At 41.2% G+C, this 22,525-nt stretch overlaps 2 protein-coding genes across 3 annotated transcripts in view; one reads left to right on the top strand and one right to left on the bottom strand.

The window, feature by feature from the left end:
• The window catches only part of MNAT1 (MNAT1, CDK activating kinase assembly factor), a 175,748-nt gene extending 174,866 nt beyond the window's left edge, over positions 1-882 (bottom strand). Inside the window, exon 1 of the mRNA XM_006915099.2 lies at positions 652-882. Coding sequence (XP_006915161.1) covers positions 652-740 — 89 coding nt within the window. The 5' untranslated portion in view covers positions 741-882. The remainder of the gene's footprint in view (positions 1-651) is intronic.
• Positions 883-7,258: 6,376 nt separating this feature from the next.
• On the top strand, positions 7,259-19,535 carry SIX4 (SIX homeobox 4). Of its 2 annotated transcripts, XM_015591979.2 has the most exons (4): positions 7,259-7,369; positions 7,578-8,401; positions 11,055-11,740; positions 15,196-19,535. In XM_015591979.2, the coding sequence occupies exons 1-4, from the start codon at positions 7,367-7,369 to the stop codon at positions 15,987-15,989; spliced, it is 2,307 nt and encodes a 768-aa protein (XP_015447465.1). In that variant the 5' UTR covers positions 7,259-7,366; the 3' UTR covers positions 15,990-19,535. The 2 variants fall into 2 exon arrangements, with proteins under 2 accessions (XP_015447465.1, XP_006915160.1); XM_006915098.3 differs by lacking the exon at positions 7,259-7,369 and having other exon boundaries at positions 7,457-8,401.
• Positions 19,536-22,525: the final 2,990 nt, after the last annotated feature.

Below are 22,525 nucleotides of genomic sequence, written 5' to 3'. Positions count from 1 at the left end.
TGTGAAATGGGAATGATACTACTATCTACTTCACCGAGCTGTTAAGAGAATGATGTGAGATTATTCATGGTAAAGCGCGTAGAACAGTGCCTGGCACATAATGTGCACTCAATAAATGCCAGCCATTATTATATCTCCAAAATTAACTGCCTAGAGTATGTATTTTCTCCCTTCCAGTCTAACCAAACTCCATCAGGACAAGTGGGCATATCGATGGGGTTTTCACACTAACTCACACAATAGCAGTATATACTCACAGTAATTTTGTTTTCATAGCACTTTCGTTCTCAATAAATAAAAAAAAAAAAAAATTGTGCAAACATAAACACTCCGACCCCCAAGCTTCTAACCAACGAAATGTCCGGACCTCAATGGACAACACGGCCTGAAAAGAGTCAATGTTTTCATCGGCTATCGAGCGGGGAAGCTGACAAATTGCTAGGTACCACATCTGGGTACCGGCAGTCCAAAGCAGGCCAAAGCGGCTTAGGGCTTACGGCCACAGTCCGTTTACAGAAATGTTTCCTTTTTCCATTTTCCTCCCCAGTGTCGAAACTAATGACGTCCTTTTCTCCTCTGAACAGAGGCCAAACATCTCTCCTCCAAACCTGCGCGTCTCACCCCCACGATTCCCACTGTCTCCCGACTCACAGAGTGTGTCCGCAGACATTCACCATCAGCTTCAAGGAGGGGTTCCGGTATTTGGTGGTTTTACACCGGGGGCAGCCCTGATCGTCCATGGCGCCTTCCTTCGTAAGAACTCTACCCGACGTCTGCTCCAGCCACGGCCACAGTCACCTCCAAGCCCCTCCAGACCCGACGCCAAGCAGGTTTCTACCAACAGGCACTTGGCTGAGACGGTCCCTTTACGAACGAGCTCCGGCCGGGGCGAGGCACTGCAGCACAAAAGTTCCGGCAGCGAGTTTTCCGGTCCCGCCGCTGGAGCTCAGTCTTAGCTTCCGTGAGCCAGCGCAATACCTTGGATTTCAGGGGAGGGCTTTCAAAAAGGTATATTGTACACAAAGCCTCATCTCTGTGCACCTCTGTATTTTTTCAAAGAATATGTATCCCATCTTGTTCTGTCTGAAAAAAAAGTCCATGGCTTCAAAGATTTATGCCCGGTGTACATAAGCTATTGGATAATTCAAACTAGTATTTTCTTTTGAACAGTACGATAGTGTGTGCTTTTTAACTCTCTATACTTGCAGTCATGCAAGCACAAAATACTGTGCATTCGCAAAAAGAAAGTTTGGAGAAGTTATTTAGAATGAAAGTCTCTGCACCCGCCTTAAATTTACAGATTCTCACTAAATGTCAGAATACTTCTATAAATAATATCTGGCATCTGCTCTGCAGAGATTATAACAGTGTCACCTGGCTTACCGGTGTCACCTGGCTCTAATATCTCTTACCCTCCCCCATCGAAGACACTATTTATTTCCCCCAAATACCAGGGGTTGAAACCACACGAGAATATACACTTTATTTCAGCAATTCCAAGATTTGAGAGCCTGAATCTCTCTGTAAATTGTAAGCCATGTTCACTGCATTTATCAAGACTGCAGAGTGAAGTCTGTAAACAGTTCTATTAAATAATAAACTCCTCCCACTGTAAGGGTCATGTCTTATCTCAATAACAAGGATTTGTTGATAATAAGTAAACAAAAAATTAATGAATGACTATCAAATAGTAGTGTAATGTGAAACAAATTTTATGCCAAGTATTATCTTGTAATCTGACCCAAATTTCATCAGAAGTGGGTATGCAGACAAAGCTTTTCAAATTAACCCACACAATGAATACCAGCTGTATACACTCATACTAATTTAAACTTTTCATGGCACTTTTGCTCTTTTCAATAAAAACCTAAAAAAGAACATTCTAATTCCCACCTTTTTAAACAATGAACCTAGTAGGCAACCCATAGTGTGGAAATACAGTTAGGAAGGTGGAACCTGATGAATAGCTAAATACCACATTTGGGAACCAGTAGACCAAGGCAGGCCATGACAGCACAGGGCTTTATATTAGTATATAGATATCAGGGATTCACCCAATAAACAAATCATATCATCTGCTTGATCATAACATTAACAGCAGCAAACCAAAAGTAAGTTTACTAAAACAGGCAATACCAAATGCTGTGCTAACCTGGAGGCTTATTATGCTGCTATTGTCTTACTGAAAGAGACCACATCCAAACCAGTTAGATGACTCAAGGTGAAGCTCTCTAAGAATAGAGGCATTTTTAGGATCGTTATATTTTAACAGAACAGGAAACTTCTGGTGAAAGAGTTAATATGGTCAGTGAGCAAATACAATTTTTAGCCAATACTAATTACTACAATAATCACGGAGCTAGAGGCAGTAGAAAGTAGTGCTTATGGATTTGACTGGATTCAAGTGTGGGTTTCATGACTTGCTAGCTACATGACCTTGGGCCTCAATTTTCCCAACCGTAAGTTGAGGATAATACTTGTAAAGATTAAATGAGATATGTCATTTTAAGAACTTAACACGGTACTTAGCACAGAGTAAAAGCTCAATAACTGTCAGCTTTTATTAATAGTAATATGAGTATTATTAGGAGTAGTATCTAAAAGAGGCAGCATAATGTAATGGTTAGAGCCTATCCCTTTGAAACAGGTCTGTTTGTTCAGCTAAATTTCTTAATCTCTCTTACCTGTTTCCTTCCTCCGTATAAAACACTCAAGACTGCTGTAATGATTAAATTACATGACATGTTTATATTGAAAGGCCTTACTACAATGTCTTATACTTAACAGAAACTCTGAAATGTACACCATTATTACTGGTGGGGTTCACTAACACAGAATGGTCAGAAAGTTTTGAAAAGAGAAGCACTGACAGCATCAGATTTCAGATTCAAATAGAACCTCAGTCTATGTTAATACCACCAAACTAACAAGTTTCCTACATTTCTGAAGACAGATGCATCCCAACAATGAACCTATTGAGCCTGTTTCTCTTCCCAAATCCATTTATCCTCTAGCATTCCTATCTCAGTTAAGAGTAGATTCTACCTCCTTTGGGCAGTGTTTCTCAAATGCAGACCTTCTTTACCCGTCCCAAGGCTATGGATTCAGGTTGGGCTTTTCCCATCTGAAGGGTACATTTATTTATCATCCCTCTCCCATCTTATGGAAAACAGATCCTCTCCCACAAGCCTCTGGTGTTCTAATGGGTCTACCAACACAAAGCTGTCCTTCTAGCCTAGGAGTTGACATACAATCCTTATTGGACCAATCAGAAATCTTCCCTAGGATTTTTCAAATTGACAATAAGGAAAAAGTAGCAGAGGACCTCTTTAATGAAGTTGGAAAATGTGAGCTGGGAGTTACTCAGAGCCATGGCTCCAAACCTTTTGGGGAAAGCCCCTCTGAAAGACTAAAATTAATCTGATGAGAAAAGCAGAGACAGTGGATCTTCAAGTCCAAACTGCTGCATTCTTGCTCTTCACATTGTTTGGTATCATGATCCAACAAATTCATCTTTTGTCCTAGGCTAGTTCAAACGGGGTTTTTGGCTCCTGGGGAAATTCATATCACCACAAAAAGGCAAGAATGCTGCTGTACCTGGGAGATGGCTAGAACCTGACATATTGCATCTCTACCAGGATCTTTTCCCTCCACTCTACCCCATGCAACTCACTAAGTCCCCCTCCCTCTCACCTTTACTGATCATCAGCATCCCCACAGGCAGATAGCTTGGTCACTGAGAACTTTCAAGCATTACATCCAAGTCTCCCTCTACCAATCTTAACTCTTCTCCCCATGCAATATTAAAAAGCCCCAGGAAAAGATTGTTTTAGTTTGGGGCAAGTGCCCATCAGTGGACCAATTGACTGTGGCCATAATATTTTATTGTAATAGCCACTGGAGACAGACCTTTCTGTCCATTACACCACAGCAAACTGAGCATTTCACTCAAAGCCCTTCATAATTTGTCCCCAACATGACTTTTAAGCTAATCTCCCACCATACACTTACATAAAATGCACACCCCAGACACATTGAATTACTCAATATTTCAGAAATACACCACATACCTTCATGGCTCCATGCTTTTAGTTATTTTGTTCCCATTGCCTCAGATGAACTCTATCCTTGTCTTCTCAAAATTCTTGTCCTTAAAGGCCTAGCTAAAAATCCACTCCCCACTGCCCTCCTCCTCTCAAAATTAGTTTCTTTATCCTCACCGCTTCCATACCCTGTAAAGTATTTACTTATGAATGTCTTATCTCCCTCACATGACGTTAAGCTCATCAATTTATTCATCTTTCTATCCTTCAGTACCTGATGCAATACTTTGTACTCCATGAGGACTCGCTAAATTTTTGGCAAATGAATGATCTTCAGAAATGTTAACTACATATCATCAACTGTTGGTCACAATAACAACAGAACACCTGAAAGATAAATTTAGAATCTAACTTCCTTAATAGTACCAATACATAGCTTTCTGAAATAGAAAGAACCCACCAAGATACAGTTATATGGCCTTGCCAAAAGGATAGCCAAAGTCACCAAAAAAAAAGAAATCTCCATTTTTGGTGGCAACATCATTAAATATAGTCTAGCAAAGTATAACATTTTGTGCAGAAACAAATTTTCTTCAATACATTAAAATGACAAAACATTTCTATACACTCTCATCACTCTCTTTGGGCAGAAAGGAAAGATACAGAAACAAGCAGCTTGGTTTTCACTCTCACAGAATCCCAGCTTCAACTGTTTTTCTAAATCACAACACAGCTTTAGACTGCATATCAGCACAGCAGACTCAGTGTTCACAGCATGGTAGACATAGGAAATAGAAGAAAGTATTCATCAATCTTACAAATCATTTGGCACAACCAGTGCTCTGAGATTAACTCTACACACCCTCGAGTCTGGTGTTCCACTGTAGCTGACCATATTTGCATCGAGGACTTCCAGTCCACTTTAAATTGCAGCCAGAATGAGCTCTGAGGCTCAGCCTGCTAAAGGAATCCGGAGCCTGGTGTTGGATTTCACTTCTGGTCCTACAGGAATCTCCTCCTGGAGCTATAGAATACCAACATAGCTCAGGCTACAGATATCACAAAAGGTCACGGCTGCTTCTATATAATGTCGAACTTGGTGGTTTGGAGGCACTATACTAAAGACATGCAGAAACGCAATACATGGTTTTCCAAGTAAATGTGCTATATATTTAAATGATAATACACCTGAAGAAGACTTCTATGACCTGAACTTGGATAGCCCTATAATACAGTCAAATGAATTTTCCTTAGGCATATACAACTGAAAAGTTATCTGCTTTGCACTATCAGGAGGAAGATAATGAACACTTAACACATTAATTATATACCCAGTGTTTTTTGGCATGTTTTATCTCATTTAATTCTCACAACAATCCTGTCCACTTTTTATAGTCAAGTAGCTAATAAATGGCAGAGCTAGGATTAAACCTACATCTAGCTAGTTGATCCCCAAATCCATGTCCTTTCTACTAAACCATACCCCTCCCCATCTACTTTGCTCTGATAAATATGCTTTTCAAATTCAAGGAACTAAATGCAATGTAGTATCCTGGATTGGATTGCAGAACAGAAGACACAGAAGACACATATTAGTGGAAAAACTAGACTTTAATTAATAGTATTGTACCAATGTTAATTTGTGTTTAGATAAATGTACCATTATAATGTAAGATGCTAACATTAGGGGAAACTAAATAAAGAGTAGGTGGGAATTCTACTCTTTATGTAACTTTTCTGTAAGTCAAAATTATTCTAAAATGAAAAGTAAATTTTTAAAAAATTCAAGGAAGCTATGAATCTCAGATATTGTCCTGAAGCTCACTACCTAACTAGATATTTCCAATGGAGGAGAAACATATGGTCTTTTCCATGATTAAGAATTTTAAACCTACCAGAGAAGTCAAGTCAGCGCTAGTTTCATTAGGGTAGTACAAAAGCAAGTACAAAATCAAACGACATCTTGGTTGACCAGCAATAAAATGAAGCCTGTTTATAGAAAAGAAAACCTCACCAAGTTCATCACAACAGCAGGTGACCTAAACAGCTGCTTTATTATATGCTGAAGTGGGCAGTTACGAGTAATTGGGAAACAAAAACAACACAAGGCCACCCTGAAATAAAGGTTAGGACGATGTCATTAAAACGTTGAATTTTGAGAAAAAACACCAGCAGGCGGACCTATCTGACCCACAATAACTAGAGAAGCAGAGATGAGTTCATTCTCTTTTGAGCTAAGACCTTATGCAAACCATGAAGGAAAGAGATAACTGCAAAGAGCAGCAGATTCCAATACCCCTGCCCCCAGGAACTTCACCTCAAACCAGAGGGCAATCTTCCATCTGTCTATGCTGTGGAAACGGCTGCTGATCCTGCACTGATCTCCACCAAGACACCTGCACACTGAGATGGTGTTTCCACCAGTAATATCATCTCTGAAGAACTATTTATACACTTACATTAAAAAATATTCATATAAAAGACATGTTTCCATACTGTTATTATAATCTAAAGCTTGGATCTCTTCCACTAGACTTGCCCAGGATAAACATATGGTTCAATACTCTGTATGCTTATGCTTAACTCAATTGGATTGCCAATCCTTCAGGTGACTTTTAAGATTAAACACATTTTTTGAAGGCTTCTTGTTTTTGTCTTCTCAGTGGGCTATTTATATCGCTTGTTTTACCGTTTTCAAGTATTTTCCTCTTTGGAATTTTAATTTACTGTGAATGCTTCCTCCTTAGAACATTCCCTAGTGCCATTCTATTCTTGACCCTTTTGAATACAAAATCCTTAATAAAGATGTAAGGAGGGCGGGGGCGGGGGGTGGGGGGTAAAGGGGAGCAGGGAGATAGGGAAGTTTCTGATTGTCCTCTTTGAAATTTTGTAATCTGAATGCTGAGGGTGGTCTCTTTGTTAAGAGTTTAGCATCTGAACCTTTAGGCCACACAATTAATATTCCCTCTGGACTCGTGAAGACTGTCTTTGAAAGAGTCTGTTGTCCAGCTTTCAGGCCACATTAGGTAATTTCCCGCCCTGGAGCTTGGCCTGTAAAGAATGTCGGTGTTTTCCTTCAGGTATAGGTGCCTGGGGGTCAGGGGGAGAGGGAAAGGCAAGGGGTGGAGTGGAAGGCGGGTGATCGACAGGGATAGAAATGGTGTCTCCTCCTCCCTCTGAATGTGAAATAACCAATGAGGTGGCGCGGCCGGGCCGGCCGGGCCGCCAGTGCCATATAGTATGCAGCAACCCGAGGAGTCACGTTGGGGGAACGGCAGAAAGCAGCTATCCTTTTACACTACTTTGCTCTAGCAGCTATCTTAATGGTGACTGCGTGGCCGGGGGGAAACCTGATCGGCCAGATCCAGCCGAAACCAGGAGGGAGGGAGTGGGCTTTCCGGAGGGGGGGAGGGGGGAGGGAGACGAAGAAGGAGGAGTAAGAGAGGGGGAAAGAAAGAGGAAAAGAGTGCGAGGGAGTAAGGGAGGGAGGAAAATAAACAACAAAAAATGTCCTCTTCCTCCCCCACCGGGCAGATTGCAAGTGCGGCGGACATCAAGCAGGAGAATGGGATGGAAAGCGCCTCGGAAGGGCAGGAGGCGCCCCGAGAAGTGGCGGGGGGCGCGGCGGCGGGGCTGAGTCCCCCGGCTCCAGCCCCTTTTCCCCTGGAGCCGGGGGACGCCGCGGCCGCCGCCGCCAGGGTGAGCGAAGAGGAAGGGGCAGTGGCGGCAGCGGCGGTGGATCAGGTACAACTCCACTCGGAACTTCTGGGCAGGCACCACCACGCCGCGGCCACCGCCGCGCAGACCCCACTGGCCTTCTCGCCCGATCATGTCGCCTGCGTGTGCGAAGCGCTGCAGCAGGGGGGCAACCTGGACCGCCTGGCCCGGTTCTTGTGGTCCCTGCCCCAGAGCGACCTGCTACGTGGCAACGAGAGCCTGCTGAAGGCGCGGGCGCTGGTGGCCTTCCACCAGGGCATCTACCCCGAGCTCTACAGCATCCTCGAGAGCCACAGCTTCGAGTCGGCCAACCACCCAATGCTGCAGCAGCTCTGGTACAAGGCGCGCTACACCGAGGCCGAGCGAGCCCGCGGCCGGCCGCTGGGCGCTGTGGACAAGTACCGGCTCCGCAGGAAATTTCCCCTGCCCCGCACCATCTGGGACGGCGAGGAGACGGTGTATTGTTTCAAGGAGAAGTCGCGCAACGCGCTCAAGGAGCTCTACAAGCAGAATCGCTACCCTTCGCCCGCCGAGAAGCGGCACCTGGCCAAGATCACCGGCCTCTCCCTCACCCAGGTCAGCAACTGGTTCAAGAACCGGCGGCAGCGCGATCGGAACCCCTCTGAGACCCAGTCCAAAAGGTGAGCTCCAACTTTCCTCCTCCTCCCCCTTCCTCTCCCCCACCCCCTTCCCAGCTTTCTTTTCCTCCAAGCGCTCGCAAACATGGCGCTTACCTTCCCCACCAGCCTGGTCCGGCTGCCCACCTCTCCCCGCCCCCCACCTCTCTGCGCGACCGGGGAAGGGGGGGCGGCGGTGGCAAGGGGCGGGGGAAGCTCCCTCCTTACCCTCCCCCCCAGAAGTTTCTCGTCGCCCGCCTTGGTCTCACTCCCCGCCCCCACCGCGGCTGGTCACTGCTGCCGGGTTTCCCACCCCCATCCCGCTGTCTTTGAAGTTGCCACTCTCTCCCGGGTTCTGGCAGGGCAAAGGAGCGTGTGTTGGCGCCGGAAAGGCCGCTCTCGCTGCCGCTAGAGGCCCACAGAGGTTGCCCGCGCCGGTGGGGTCCGCAGCTCCGCGGGAGTCACACCGGCCCGGCGCGTGCCCGGGCTCCCCGACCCCCAGGGTTCAGCTGCCCCCAGGTCTGCACTGGAGGTCGCCGTGGCTGCCCTGGAGAGAGGAGAGTGTCGGTGGGGGCTGGCGGCGCAGAAGGGGGTCTGGGGCCGTCGAGGTTTTATATGACAGAGTTAATCATTCACTCTGCCAGCCGTGGTTCCCTTCGCGGCCGCGGCAACGTGGGGTGTTGATGCGGCTCGGCTCTGCGGTGTTTTGAAACCTGATTCTGAACTCCTTCGGATCGGATTTCAGTGCCGCGGGGGTAGTGGGGCTGGAGGGCTGCTTCCTGGGCCGCGGAATACCGCTTGGCTCCCTTCTGGTACAGTGGTTGGGGGCGGGGGCAGGCTGGCATAAGGCGGACAGCAGGACAGGAGTGGGGGCGCTATCAACTCTGCACCTCCAGAGCGCCCACCCTGGCGGGTCTGAACTTTTTGACTGGAAGGGTTTTTTTTTCCCCAACTGGCAGAATATAATCGAGTTTTCCACCTCTTTTGTGCATCCTCCCGAGTTAGACACCTGGTGTGTGGGTCTCTGTGTATTGTTGGGCGAAGTAACGTAAAGAGAAGGTCGCCTAAAGAGATGGCGTCTCCGGCCCCTCGGGGTTAAGAGAGAAAGAATCCAAGCGGAGCACAGAGGTTCTGCCCGGGGAAGGAATCAGGAAGCCGGGGAGCCTGCCCAGCCGGGCGAAGGTGATCAGCCGGAGCATTCCAGAACCCTCCGCTGCCCTCTCTGGCTCCTGCGCTCCCGCGGGGCCCGACGTCTCCGGCGTTCCTAACCCCGGGCCGGGAGGGGAGGCAGGCGCTGGTCCAAGCCCGGCCTCGCGGTAACCAAAACAAAACGCACTACGACCAGCGTGCACCCTTCCGCAGGCTTGCGGGAGACCCAGAGGAAGCGCGTTGGTAACACCACCCCACCTGCCCGCGCACGGGCTTGAGACCGCGGATCGGGTCGCTCCGAACCCGGACAGAATCCGGAGGATGGGGGCAGAGAGTGGGGAGCGGGCGCGGGGCGCTCGCCAGCTGCCCTGCAGCCTCCTCTCCCCTGCCGGGCGCGTTCTCCGGGTCTCCCCCGCCACACTCTAACGGCTTCACTACCCACCTTCCAACCCCACACCCCCGCTCCAGGAGCAGTTGCCTGGTTTAGGCCCCTCTCCGGATCTACCTCCCACCCGCACCCCCGGTGAGTCACCCTCGCAGACGGCGACGGCGGCTCAGCCTCAGCTCATAAATCAAAGCGCTTTCTTCGCTCCTGGCCCCGCAGCCCAAAGCCTGGGTAATCCCCTCCCCTCGGCATGAAAGCGAACCGACCGCCGGGCTCTGCAAGGATGTAGGATCTTATGCTGGGCCAAGTACCGCCGCGCTTCCAAACTGCCAGTGTTCTACTCACTATTTCTTCCCCACCTAGCCTCAGACCAAATGGGAAACCCCTACCACTACCCCTCCCCTATTTGGTATTTTCCCCTAAATCGCGGAGCTAAGGAACCTCTGGAACAGAAGGACCGAGGGTGTTGGGGCGGTCCGATAGTTCCAGGGCAGCTGAGTGACCCACACCCTTTCCCTCCCACCTCACCAGGGCACTGGATGTACGTGTATGTTAAATAGGCCCCTATGGCTTCCTTTGGATTCAAAAGCGACTGCACATAACAGTTCTTGGGTTGAAAGTGCCTTTCCTACAACAAGGCCATCCACTTTGTTGAATGAAAGAGTTGTCAGTCTGGTGGAATAGAAGTTTGGGAGCAGGTGAGAAAATGATCTCTTGTTAACTAACTGGCAAACAAAACACTTCCACCTCCTGCTCCTTTGGCAATTTCATTTACCTTCAAAATTACACTTAATCTGAATTGGTTTGAAGGGAGGGGAAGGAGTTCCTACACAGGAAGGACTGACCAAATCACTTAATGAGTTTTTTCTATGGTATAGGTAGTGGCATATTTAAAAGCAAGGAATAACTTCAATGTTAAGAAAACATATACAATTCTCTTGTAAATCCTATTAACTGAATTTACATCTTCCCAGATTTTTCTGTCTGGTCAGAATCTGCTAAAAGGACTAAAAGACTTCCTGCTCTGCTTTCCTTAAAAACTGCCTTTAACTGGGGTTAGAAGCTAGTTTCCAAAATAAATGGCACTATGTAGAATGTCAGCCTCCTGACTTTCTTAATGTCTTGATTTTCCCCTCAATACAGTGAGTCAGATGGCAATCCCAGCACTGAAGATGAATCCAGCAAGGGCCACGAAGATTTGTCTCCTCATCCACTCTCCAGTTCATCGGACGGTGTCACCAACCTCAGCCTTTCCAGTCACATGGAGCCAGTATATATGCAACAAATTGGAAATGCTAAGATATTAAGCTCTTCTGGAGTTTTGTTGAATGGAAGCTTGGTACCTGCAAGTACTTCACCTGTCTTCCTTAATGGTAATTCTTTCATTCAGGGACCCAATGGAGTTATCCTTAATGGACTAAACGTGGGAAATACACAGACAGTGTCATTGAACCCACCAAAAATGGCATCAAACATTGTGAGCAATGGTATATCCATGACTGACATACTGGGCACTACCTCCCAGGATGTGAAGGAATTCAAAGTCCTCCAGAGTTCTTCAGCTAACTCAGCAGCCACCACCTCCTACAGCCCCAGTGCCCCCGTGTCATTCCCAGGGCTGATCCCCAGCACTGAGGTGAAAAGAGAAGGCATTCAAACAGTGGCTTCCCAGGAGGGAGGCTCTGTCGTGACTTTTACTACACCAGTGCAAATTAATCAGTATGGCATTGTCCAGATCCCCAATTCCGGAGCAAACAGCCAGTTCCTTAATGGGAGCATTGGATTCTCTCCACTGCAGCTGCCTCCTGTTTCAGTGGCAGCTTCACAAGGTAAAAGTCTCATTTGGTACCATAATGCACCAGTGAATGTTTAGCCAGCTGCTGTAAGTGACGCATTTGGTGAGAGCTATGGATTGATGTGACTGTTCAGGTACCTTATTGGCTGCCACAGCTGCAGAATAGCCTTGATTTTTTTCTCCTTCATAACACCCATGTAATAATAGCCAGCTTGCTTGGTTCTCTGGCATCGTGGGGATAGGCTTTTATTTTCCTAACAACTGAATGGAAAAATACAGTTCCTAGCAAATCTTGCCAGTTCTACAATTACAGAAAAATGATGTCAGTCGGTACTTAAAAAATAACCCATTGCTTGACATTTTAAGATTAAAAATTAATAATATTGCTAAGAACACAAAATTAGTGGAGCAGTTGGTAACAATGTGTATGCTTTACCTAAGCATTATTTATTTGACTAAAAAGTTTTTTAGATGAGCAATACTGGATCAATTGTGTTTAATTCGTGTTCCTCCTATAATTAAGATTAACAGACCTTAAAGAAAACCAGAAGAATATATGATTGGGTGGCTATTGCTCTTCATGAAATGTACTCACCTCCTAAATGTGTGGGTTTGTTTACGAAGGCAACTGTAAGCCTTACTTTATATGTTTATGGCTTTACTAAAAGTAATCTGCTAAAGAAAGAACTGATCTAAAATTCAAGAAACCTTAGGCTAATATGCCAGTTCTTCGCTGACTTTAAGCAAGTCTGGATGGCTCTGTCATTTTCTCTATATAGAAACGGGATGGTTAGAATGGCAGTGGAGCTTGCATAGCCCCTTGAATTCCAGAGTGGGAGATGTTAGTGCATGTTTGCCTTCTCGTAAGCAAATCTGAAAGTCCAGATTTTTTACCAAAGCAAAATAAGTAATTGTTCGCCTTAAAGATCAGCTTCCCGTAAATAGTTTTATCAAAAAAAAAAAAAAAGTATATTTATGTACTATTTTTTTGGACAACTGTGATCTACTTTAGCTTATTTGAGGCATTAATAGAAAAATGATTGTGGAGTAAGTTTCATTCCGTACATTTGTTTCTCTTTAGGTAAAATGGTAGTTAAACACAAAAGTCCTACAGCATACAATTTTTTTTTTTTCATGTTCTAGGTTATGGAAAGGATTAAGCTAAGTCACTATCCAATATAGAGTAAAACTATGAAAACCACAGCGGGAAAACCAAAGTGCTTAGTTTTATAATGTGGATCTAATCCCTTTTCTCTCTTTAGGAAATTTCTAAACAGTATATAATATTTTAAAGACAACATATTTGACTAAAAAGCATGGTCTATAGATTGAGGGAGGAGAAAAGCAGAAAACTTTTCACATGTAATCTAGAAACATGGTACCATAGAAAATTATTACAAACTAATGGCTAATTTTTTTAATGGGGCATTTAATATGAATAAAAATAGCATTTTCAGTTTAAAAAGCTAAGATCAAATGACATAGCCGTCAGTTCTTAGACTGTCTGGGTGAGTTGAAGGCTTAAGTTTAACCAGATGGGTCCAAGAAGCAATGTTCCTTTCTAGTAGTTGTGTATTGGAGTTCTTAATAAAGCATTTGAGGATTCAGCCTTTCTCAAAAACAGTTACCAAGCCTTTCTTAAAAATGCCTGGAGAAGGTAGGTAGGTTATCTTTTTATAGTTGGAATTTATATGGAAAAGCAGAATATCTACATCTTTTTCTCACTTTATAATTGAGAAAATAAAGTTTTTTTCTTTACCATCATTACAAAGTTATACTTATCATTTTCAATTGGATTTTTTAACTGATTTTGAAATTATGTCCAATTTATAATTCATTTGCACTTACATTCAAATATCAAGTTTTAGATCATATCTGCTTTCCCTCCTTCACTTATATATGTTATAATTTCCACACATTCAGAAATACTACTTTAATCATATTCAGTAGCAGTTGGGAAAATGTTTCATCTCATGTTATTTATGGCTCCATCAAAAAATAATATCATTTTATTTACCTATCCCCGGCAAACAATTTTACAAACACCTAACACAAGAAAATAAATGTCTATTTCAGATGTTTTTTGCTACAGTTAGCAGCCAACAAGAATTTTAGAGCATACTTAAGTTGAAGTCAAACATGTTGAAATAAAAACCTTTTTTGTTTGGTCTAAAACAAACATTTCTGTTAGGGAAGAGCCCAAATATACATAGAAATGTTTTTCTTAACACGAGTATTTCCATGATGAATACTTCGGATAGTCAAGTTTTTTTATAGTTCATATATAGTGTTTTTGTTTTCTTTTTTTCATTTGAAGACATTCCTTTGCATTTAGGATACTTAAAAGTGTTTAGAAGATATATAAACAGCCTTGTGGCATCGATTTATCAATGTAGGTGGTAATATAATCACAATTATTGTAGTAATTCAAGAAGGGAAATATTTTACGTGAATTACCTTTACCATTTAGGCTGTTTTCTTATAATAAAAAGTTTACTGAACTTCTAATTCAAGATCAGGGTAAATAGCTCTTCTGAAACTATTATGACACAAAATTTCCCCTTGTCCACCTTTTCTTCAGTGGCAAGATAATTATCATTATTTTACTGTGCCTATGTAAAAAATAGAAAGAAAAGGGTTTTATTTGATGGTAGGAATGGAGGGAGGGTCTGATTCATCTACATAGTCTGAGTTACCTGATTTGAATCTCTCAGCTCTCTACTTCCATTTCTCTGCTGACCATTATAGTGAGAGCCTCAAAAGATACAAACCTTTTAGAGAAGCATTGACTTTAGTTCTTTATATTAATCTAGATTTTTAAAAGCATATTTCATTATTATCATTAATTCTTCCTATCACTACAACACTGAAAATTCAGTACTGGCACAAGAAAAGAAAAGAAAAGAAAAACCTTATTGAATGTTTTGTTGACTTATCATTACTTTATGGTTAGTTTGGCAAAAGGTTGCAACTTGTCTGTACAGGTTTATTATAGTTAACTTTAAGCCCCAGGGTAACTCATTTTATGTGGTATTTTCTACATTTCCATTTATATTTTATGTGTTACTAACTTGTCCTGAACCAAGGCATTTTATTATGTATTTGTGTTTTCTATTCTAACTGGCAAACTAGCGATATCTGGCACCTAATCAAAAGATAACAAGTTGGGATTTATATGGAAAATAATGTATATCTTTTATGAACCAGAAACTTGATTGAAATTAGAACTTGGAAAAGATTTTTTTTCACATTTGGTTTCTAAACCAGGAGTTCGTACTCCCACTTGGTCATCAGAATTCCTCGGGGAGTTAAAAATACACATACTCAGGGACTTACTGAGCCAGATCCTCAGGAGTGGTGCCTGGAAATCTGTAGTTTTAAGTGCTCAAAGTGATTACTGAACCTGAGAAAAATCGCATGTAAAAAAGTAACTTTTTTCTTTCCTTATCAGTTCCATCAATGATAATCTGTACTCTTTTTTCTTTTTAGGTAGTATTTCAGTAAATTCAAGCACTTCAGATGGGAGCACATTTACAAGTGAGTCTACCACAGTCCAGCAAGGAAAGGTTTTCTTGAGCTCTCTTGCTCCCAGTGCAGTGGTATACACTGTTCCTAATTCAGGCCAGACTATAGGATCTGTTAAACAGGAGGGCTTGGAAAGGAGCCTGGTATTTTCTCAATTGATGCCTGTCAATCAGAATGCACAAGTAAATACAAACCTGTCTTCTGAAAATATCTCCGGGAGTGGCCTCCATCCACTGGCCTCCTCATTAGTTAATGTATCCCCAACTCACAATTTTTCCCTGACTCCCCCTTCCCTACTAAATCCCACTGAGCTAAACCCCGACATTGCTGATAGCCAGCCAATGTCTGCACCTGTGACAAGCAAATCTACTGTGACATCCGTCGGCAATACTAACTATGCAACTCTTCAAAACTGTTCCCTTATTGCTGGTCAAGATCTATTGTCAGTCCCCATGACCCAGGCTGCCCTTGGGGAAATAGTTCCTACCGCTGAAGACCAGGTGGGTCACTCCTCCCCAGCAGTACACCAGGATTTTGTCAGAGAACATCGTTTGGTTCTGCAATCAGTAGCTAACATAAAAGAGAATTTCTTAAATTCTGAGAGCAAAGCAACAAGCAACTTAATGATGCTGGACTCTAAATCCAAGTATGTCCTAGAGGGCATGGTGGAGACTGTCTGTGAAGACCTAGAAACAGACAAAAAGGAGCTTGCCAAGCTCCAGACTGTCCAATTGGATGAAGATATGCAAGACTTATAAACACCGCCTCCCCCCCTTTTTTCTGGCTTCAGTTAGCAAATCTTTTCATGAAGCCCCAGGACATAAAACATTTTCCCATTTAAAGGGAAACACTAGTTTTACAAGTAAATGCATTCAAGAGACTTTGAATTGATCTGCATGAAGATCACAGTTAAATATAGAGTAGAACTGCATTACTGCAGCCTTTTTGTTCACATATGTTCTCTTTTAAATAATGGAGATGAACAAGATGGAATATATCAAGTCAAAGTGTATCATTTGGTTGATTTAACATAATTCTAAGGTCAAATGGAACTTGATAGTTTTTTAAGTTAAAAATGTATACATCTAACAGAAAATTAAGTATCGACTACAGAGCATTAGAAACAATATGATTCTTTTTGTTTACTTATACTCCATGGGCATTGATAAAGTTAAGAAGCATAAATGGTACTCCATACTATTCTAAGGGTATATTTATGAATATATGCATTTCTTTTTTTCAGCATTTTTGTGAAAGTCTTGGTTTGTCTCTACACAGTTCTGAACCGAATGTGATTGCTAATCTGTGTGGCTGAGAAAGTTTGCAACTCCACTAAAAACTCTGAAACAAATTTCAGTTGAGTGTAAATATATTAGTACTAAAAGTGAGGATTTGAGTAATTACCGTGAATTTTATTTATGCTGTATATGTTTCTCTTATACTTCAGACACTATGAACTGAAAAGAAAAATGTTTTCTTACTGTTTAATTTATTTTTATTGTTTGAACAGGAAGTGAACATAATTATTTCCAACGAAATTTTACTTTTTGTAGGGTTTTAAAAGTAATGATTTTTATCAGAAATCTATTAGGTCAATATTAATAACACTGAAACAGGAAATCCAACTCCTAATATTAGAATTTTGGTACTTTTTTTCACATTTTGTTCTTTAGCAGGTCTCTGATTCATTTAAATATGTTTTATATAGACTTCTATGTGCCTTTTTACCTTGTGGCCTTTTTATTCTTACTAAGGTACAGAAGTGTCAACAGAAGCACTGATGGCTCTTTTCTACTATTCTAACGGTTAATTTCACCACAAAATTGTTTTAAATCCAAAAAACTTAAGTTTCACTTTTATTATGTATAGTGTTTATGATGCAAATGGTAAACAGCTAATCTTTGTTAATGCTTTTCTTTACAATGAAAATAATTACAGACTACCATGTAAAATCAATTCTGTAGGCTATGAAAACAATCGTTTTTAAGTAAAGAAAGAATATGTAGAGTATATTGAGCAAAATTCTGTCCTGTTGAAACTTAGTTCTAAATGTTTTGAATCAGTTGTTGCATTATGACATATGACTGTTGTTTGCACTATATTATCATGTTCTCTTTAAAAGTAAATATTTTGGGGTTTCTGTAAGAAGCTTGTTTGATAATATTGTGAGCCATGGTTACAGTTTTTGTTAGAACTCTGAACACAAGATGTAACATTGCAAATACATTTATGTGGTGAGTAAAGTCTCTGGTCTCTGAAAAGCATGAAAAGTGGGAAAATGATCTCTTCAGAGATGACTTAAAGTTGAACATACCGGTGTCACCACATCTTGCTTTCTTTAAGATCAGAACAAAGGGTCCACTCTAGATCTCTACATGCTGAGCATGTTGAGTAAGGGCCATAGAGGATTTAACTTCTCTTGTTATTGCAAATGGAACTTGCAGGCATAGACGAAAACCCTATGAAGAATTGCTCTCTCATCATTTTGATAGAGAATTTAGATCCCATACTTTTATAGAATTGGTGAATGTTCCTAAACTGCTGAAACTACATGTTTTTTTGTTTGTTTGTTTTTTACAAAGTCACATGTTTTAGAGTTCTCTTCTACTCCACCACTACTTACACAGCTTGTTTTTTCTTTGGGTGTGTGCTGATCATATTACTGAGATTAATTACATGGTTCTATAATGTAGTTTACATGAAAATGATGTTTTCCACTTGTTTGCTGCAGATATCAAAAGTTCATTAATTATTTTTAAATACTCATCTAATAAGGGAAATACGAAGGTTTTAAAAGTTACATATGTTACATATGGAAAAGTTTTGTATGTCTTCCAAAAATATAATAGTCCTCTTTTATTCAAAGTTCTTCCTCTTTTCTCCCTTAAAAGATAGCACAAAACTTAAGACATACCTAGGAAACTCATTCATACTCTCAACATGATAAAATTATACCCCTACAATCTCTCCAGGTAGCTACACAATATACCAGGTAAGAATCAATGCACATTATAAAGAACTTATTGTTCTTTTCTGTTCTTTTAGTAAAATACGGGCCAGTTTGTATATAGCCCATATGTATGTGAATGAAATAAGATAAACCCCATGGTCTCCGTGCACAGAATTGCAAATGTCTTTTGCAATACCAAGGGCCAAACTCAGAACCCTTGGAGTTCATGTGGCAGAATTTCTCTCTTACATAAACCAATGCTTGAAGATGCTGCAAATGACCTTTTAATGATCCCCACAGAACAATCAGGATGGGGTAAATTATTCAACGAGCAAACTCCTACGGCTGGCTGTGGGATTTTTGGTGTGAGCCTAACTATGCACTCTATCAGCTAGAATTTGGCATTTAGCTTTTAGTTACATCTAGCAAAGGACAGTCTATTGTTTGAAAAGAAGGTGCATTTGTTCCTCAATCAAGCAAGAGCACCTGTGTTGTACTGCTTTATGCATATTTATAGTAATGAAAAGACTGAATTGTATACGTTTCAGTGCCTTCTGTTATGAAAGGCAGGTAGACGTTATAGCCATAGGTAAAAATCTGTAGTTAAACTGCACACTGACCTTAAATCTCCTTGTATATGCCCTTAACCTTGCATGTTAAAAGTTGGATTATTGGGCATGTGTTGCAGCCTGCCCTGCTACATGTTAGACAAGTGTGCATTAGTACATAGCAAGAAGTTTTTCATTCTTTAAAATGGTTTTGACATCATCTCATAAAAATATAAATAATTCAGGAAATTATGGGGAAAAGAATTACGCTTTATAAAAGATGTTTCAAAGTCTTCCTAGAACTTAGAAGATTAGAGCCTAACATTTATTTTGTCTCTAATTGATTGTTAATTAGATATTAACAATTAGTTAGATTGTTAATTAGATACTGTCGTGTTAATTTAACATTAACCACCATACATTTTATTAATCAAAATTATATAGCATGTGACTCTTGGCTTTCAGGGTTCTCAAAAAATTTTTATTCTTTAGTTGCATGTACTGTATGTTTAGAGGCAACCAGTTATATACTCATGTTTTTACTGTGCCTTACACAAAGAGAAAATCTATACAGAATGTATATCATGGGGTGGGGTAATAGAATCTGTACTGCACTGTTAGGTGATGGCACACAGAGCATGTTCCAGAACATTTCTGTGCTTAATTACCCAACCAAAGAGATCTAAAGTATGTATGTTGTACTGTAATAGGGGTTTATGCCTGGACAATTAAGTGTTTTATTTGTTTTTTGAAATGATGTGAACTTATTTTTCTAAACACTATGCTAAATAAACTTTATATTTATACATACCTTGTGTTGAAAGTTATTTATCCCCGAAAAAGCAAAGAACGGGGGGGAAAAAAACCTATACACTAAATAGGTTGGTAAATATCAGGACAACAGGAGTCATTTTGGAAATATAAACTCTGTTGGTCTCTACAAAATTATGTAATTCACTTAACTGTACTGCATACTCAGAAGTAAATGATTAGATTTCATCCTCCTTAAAGAGAAGAAATGTGTCTTACTCATTTGGGTGTCCCAAAATCTGAATTTGGTACTCTAGAAGGTTTAATAGAATTAAATTGAAGGGTCCAAAGACATTTCCATTCCCGATTTTATTGAAAGCTCAGTATAACCCATCTTTTAAAGCACTCCCATTAGCCAAAGTCTGGTTACACCACAGTTGGATCCACAGGGGTTTGACTTTACAGTTAGAGGCAGAACTGCATTACTGAGTGTGTAGAAGACAGCCTTGGTACAGTTTGGTCCTAATTTAAAAATTACACGGTATCTGATTTTGCATGCCTCCCACACTGAAATGAAGGAGACTAGTAATAAAGTAGAAATGTACAATTCTATTACAAAATTAATTTTAGATATGCCTAGACTTGTATATTCTTGTCATTCAGTTTATTTAGCAATTTTCTATGTAGCTAAACCAGTTAAAATAGTGTCTCAGTAAGTGAGGATAGGGTCAGAGTCTTGTAGAGTGATTACATTTTATAACATCATAACCAAACAAATATTTCAAAATATTTGACAAGGTCACTGACCTACTTCAAACATTTATTTTGGCTCCTTGAAAACTAGCAAATTAAATAAAACCCCTTAATAAGAACTCAAGACCTTCTGCTCTGATTCCATCCTACTTTTCCAATTTCCCTTAGGAAAAAATAAGTATAGAAATTTCCCTTTGCACATCACCATTTCCAATGCAAGAGATAGTAAATAAAATACATTCGGATCATGGTGAGTGCTGTAAAGTCAGTAACAGGGTAATGAGATTGAGAATGGAGAATGGTAAAGGTGAGGATATACATTAGGTTGGTCAAGGAAGTTCTCTGAGGAAGTATCATCAGGAGAGAGGCTTGAATGATGAGAGAGACCCAGCCAGCAAAACCTAGAAAAGAGCATTCCAGACAGGGAACAGCAGGGCCCTGAGGGAGGAGCAGAGCTGCTGGATGGCAGTGTTAACTCCAGGGATCATATGATAGGAGATGCAGCTGGAGAGATAGGCAGGGATCACATCACGGGAAGAGTTTTATTGTTCTGTGCCAAATAATTTGGATTTGAGTCTGGGAAGCAAGGAATGATAAAACATGATTTACACCTTAAAATATCATCTGGCCTATTCCTTGGAAAATGGCATTACAGCAGGCAAGAGTGAGGGCAGGAATTATGAAACTACGTCAGATTGTCCTAAGCTGTTGGACAGGAAATACTTAAAGCATGTATGGCAGTTCATTTCCAAATGTCTCCAGAATTTTGTGCTGTCCAAGCTTTCTGTCTACTCTGCCTCCTGCTGTTAGCCAAAGCTGCCAGCTTCTTGCTGGGATTGTCCCAGCCTGAATCTGTCCCTGAACTCCAGTCTAGTAGATCTACTTCCCTAAGGGATATTTTCAGAATGTCCCAGTCAATTATGATTCCATATATGAAAATTCCAACTATTATCTTTCCCCTGAACCTGTTCCTCATTCTGTGTTCCTCACTTTATTAGTGTTCATTCACCAATAGCCAAACAAAAAACCTAGGGTTCACCCTGGAGCTGTCTCCCTTTCTTCCCACCTCTTCCACCAGATCTGTGTGTATCCATGTCTTCTCTATCTTTTGAATCTGTTCCTTCAACATCACTTCTAAGGTTACTGATATAGTTTAGGCACTTACTATTTCTCAACTAAATTATCACAACCACCTCCTACCTGATGTCTCAGCGTCTGGTCCTCATTCCAGGCTACATTACAACTATATTCAGATGGAACTTTCATAATTCAAGACTTCTTATTCCAGCCTCACTTTCCAGTTTAGAACCTTCAATGGCTCTCCATTGCCTATGAAATACCATTAAATTCCTGGGTCTCCAAGACCCAGGCCCTATCTCTCTGCCTAGTCACATTTCTAGCCATATGAAACTATTCTCCAAAGGGACCAGGTTCTTTCTTACCTACCCAATCTCCGAGACTCACTCAGTAGAGGTCACAGCCTCCAGGAAGCTCTGTCTCACCTTCATAGGCAGAATAGCACATGGCCCATTCAGTGATTAGACAGGGATTTTTTACACCTTCTTTTAGTGTGGAACTTATCACATCACTGGAATTATGTGTCTGCCTTTCTACACTTTTGTCTTTATTTCTCTGGCACTTAGTATAATAGAGCATAGTAGGCATTCAAAAATTATTTATTGAATGAATAGTGACTCTAATGGTCATTCATCCCGTTAAAGCATTTCACTTGCTATAAATTAAGGAACTTTATGGCTAAACTGGTTAAAGTATCATCCCTATTTAGAGAATAAAAATAAATCAATACATTGTGGGGTAGGGCCTGAGAGTGGCTCTTTGAATCTTCTCACATTAGTGGATGGTTTTATAGTAATTATTTTTCTTATTGCTCCAAGATTTTTTCCACTTATTTCCAAATATAGGCTGGGTTCCAGATGATAGAGGTTGGCTAAAGTTTGACAGACAACTGAGGCATTGACAAAAATGTACTCATTAAGCATTTTTAGATCAATGTTTAAAAATAACAGTGATGTATAGAAAAGCTATTATTAATTATGAATAGATATGCTTTCTAAAAATATGCTCTCTGTGGATATATTCTTATTACTTGTATTTGAAATGAGCAGATGTCTAAAGAGTCTGTGAGGAATAGCAAATAGACTTTAGGCACCAGGAAATCTGAATTCTAATTAGCCTTTAGATATGGGATATATCAATTCACCTCTCTGGACCTATTTTTTCCCCCACTGAAATGGCTTTGTTGGATTTGACTATATTCGAGATCCATTTACAT

The sequence above is a fragment of the Pteropus alecto genome, unplaced genomic scaffold, assembly GCF_000325575.1.
Source record: "Pteropus alecto unplaced genomic scaffold, ASM32557v1 scaffold276, whole genome shotgun sequence".
NCBI classification, from domain to species: domain Eukaryota; kingdom Metazoa; phylum Chordata; class Mammalia; order Chiroptera; family Pteropodidae; genus Pteropus; species Pteropus alecto.
Note: the sequence above shows the minus strand (reverse complement) of the source record. Positions and strands in the feature narration are given on the sequence as shown.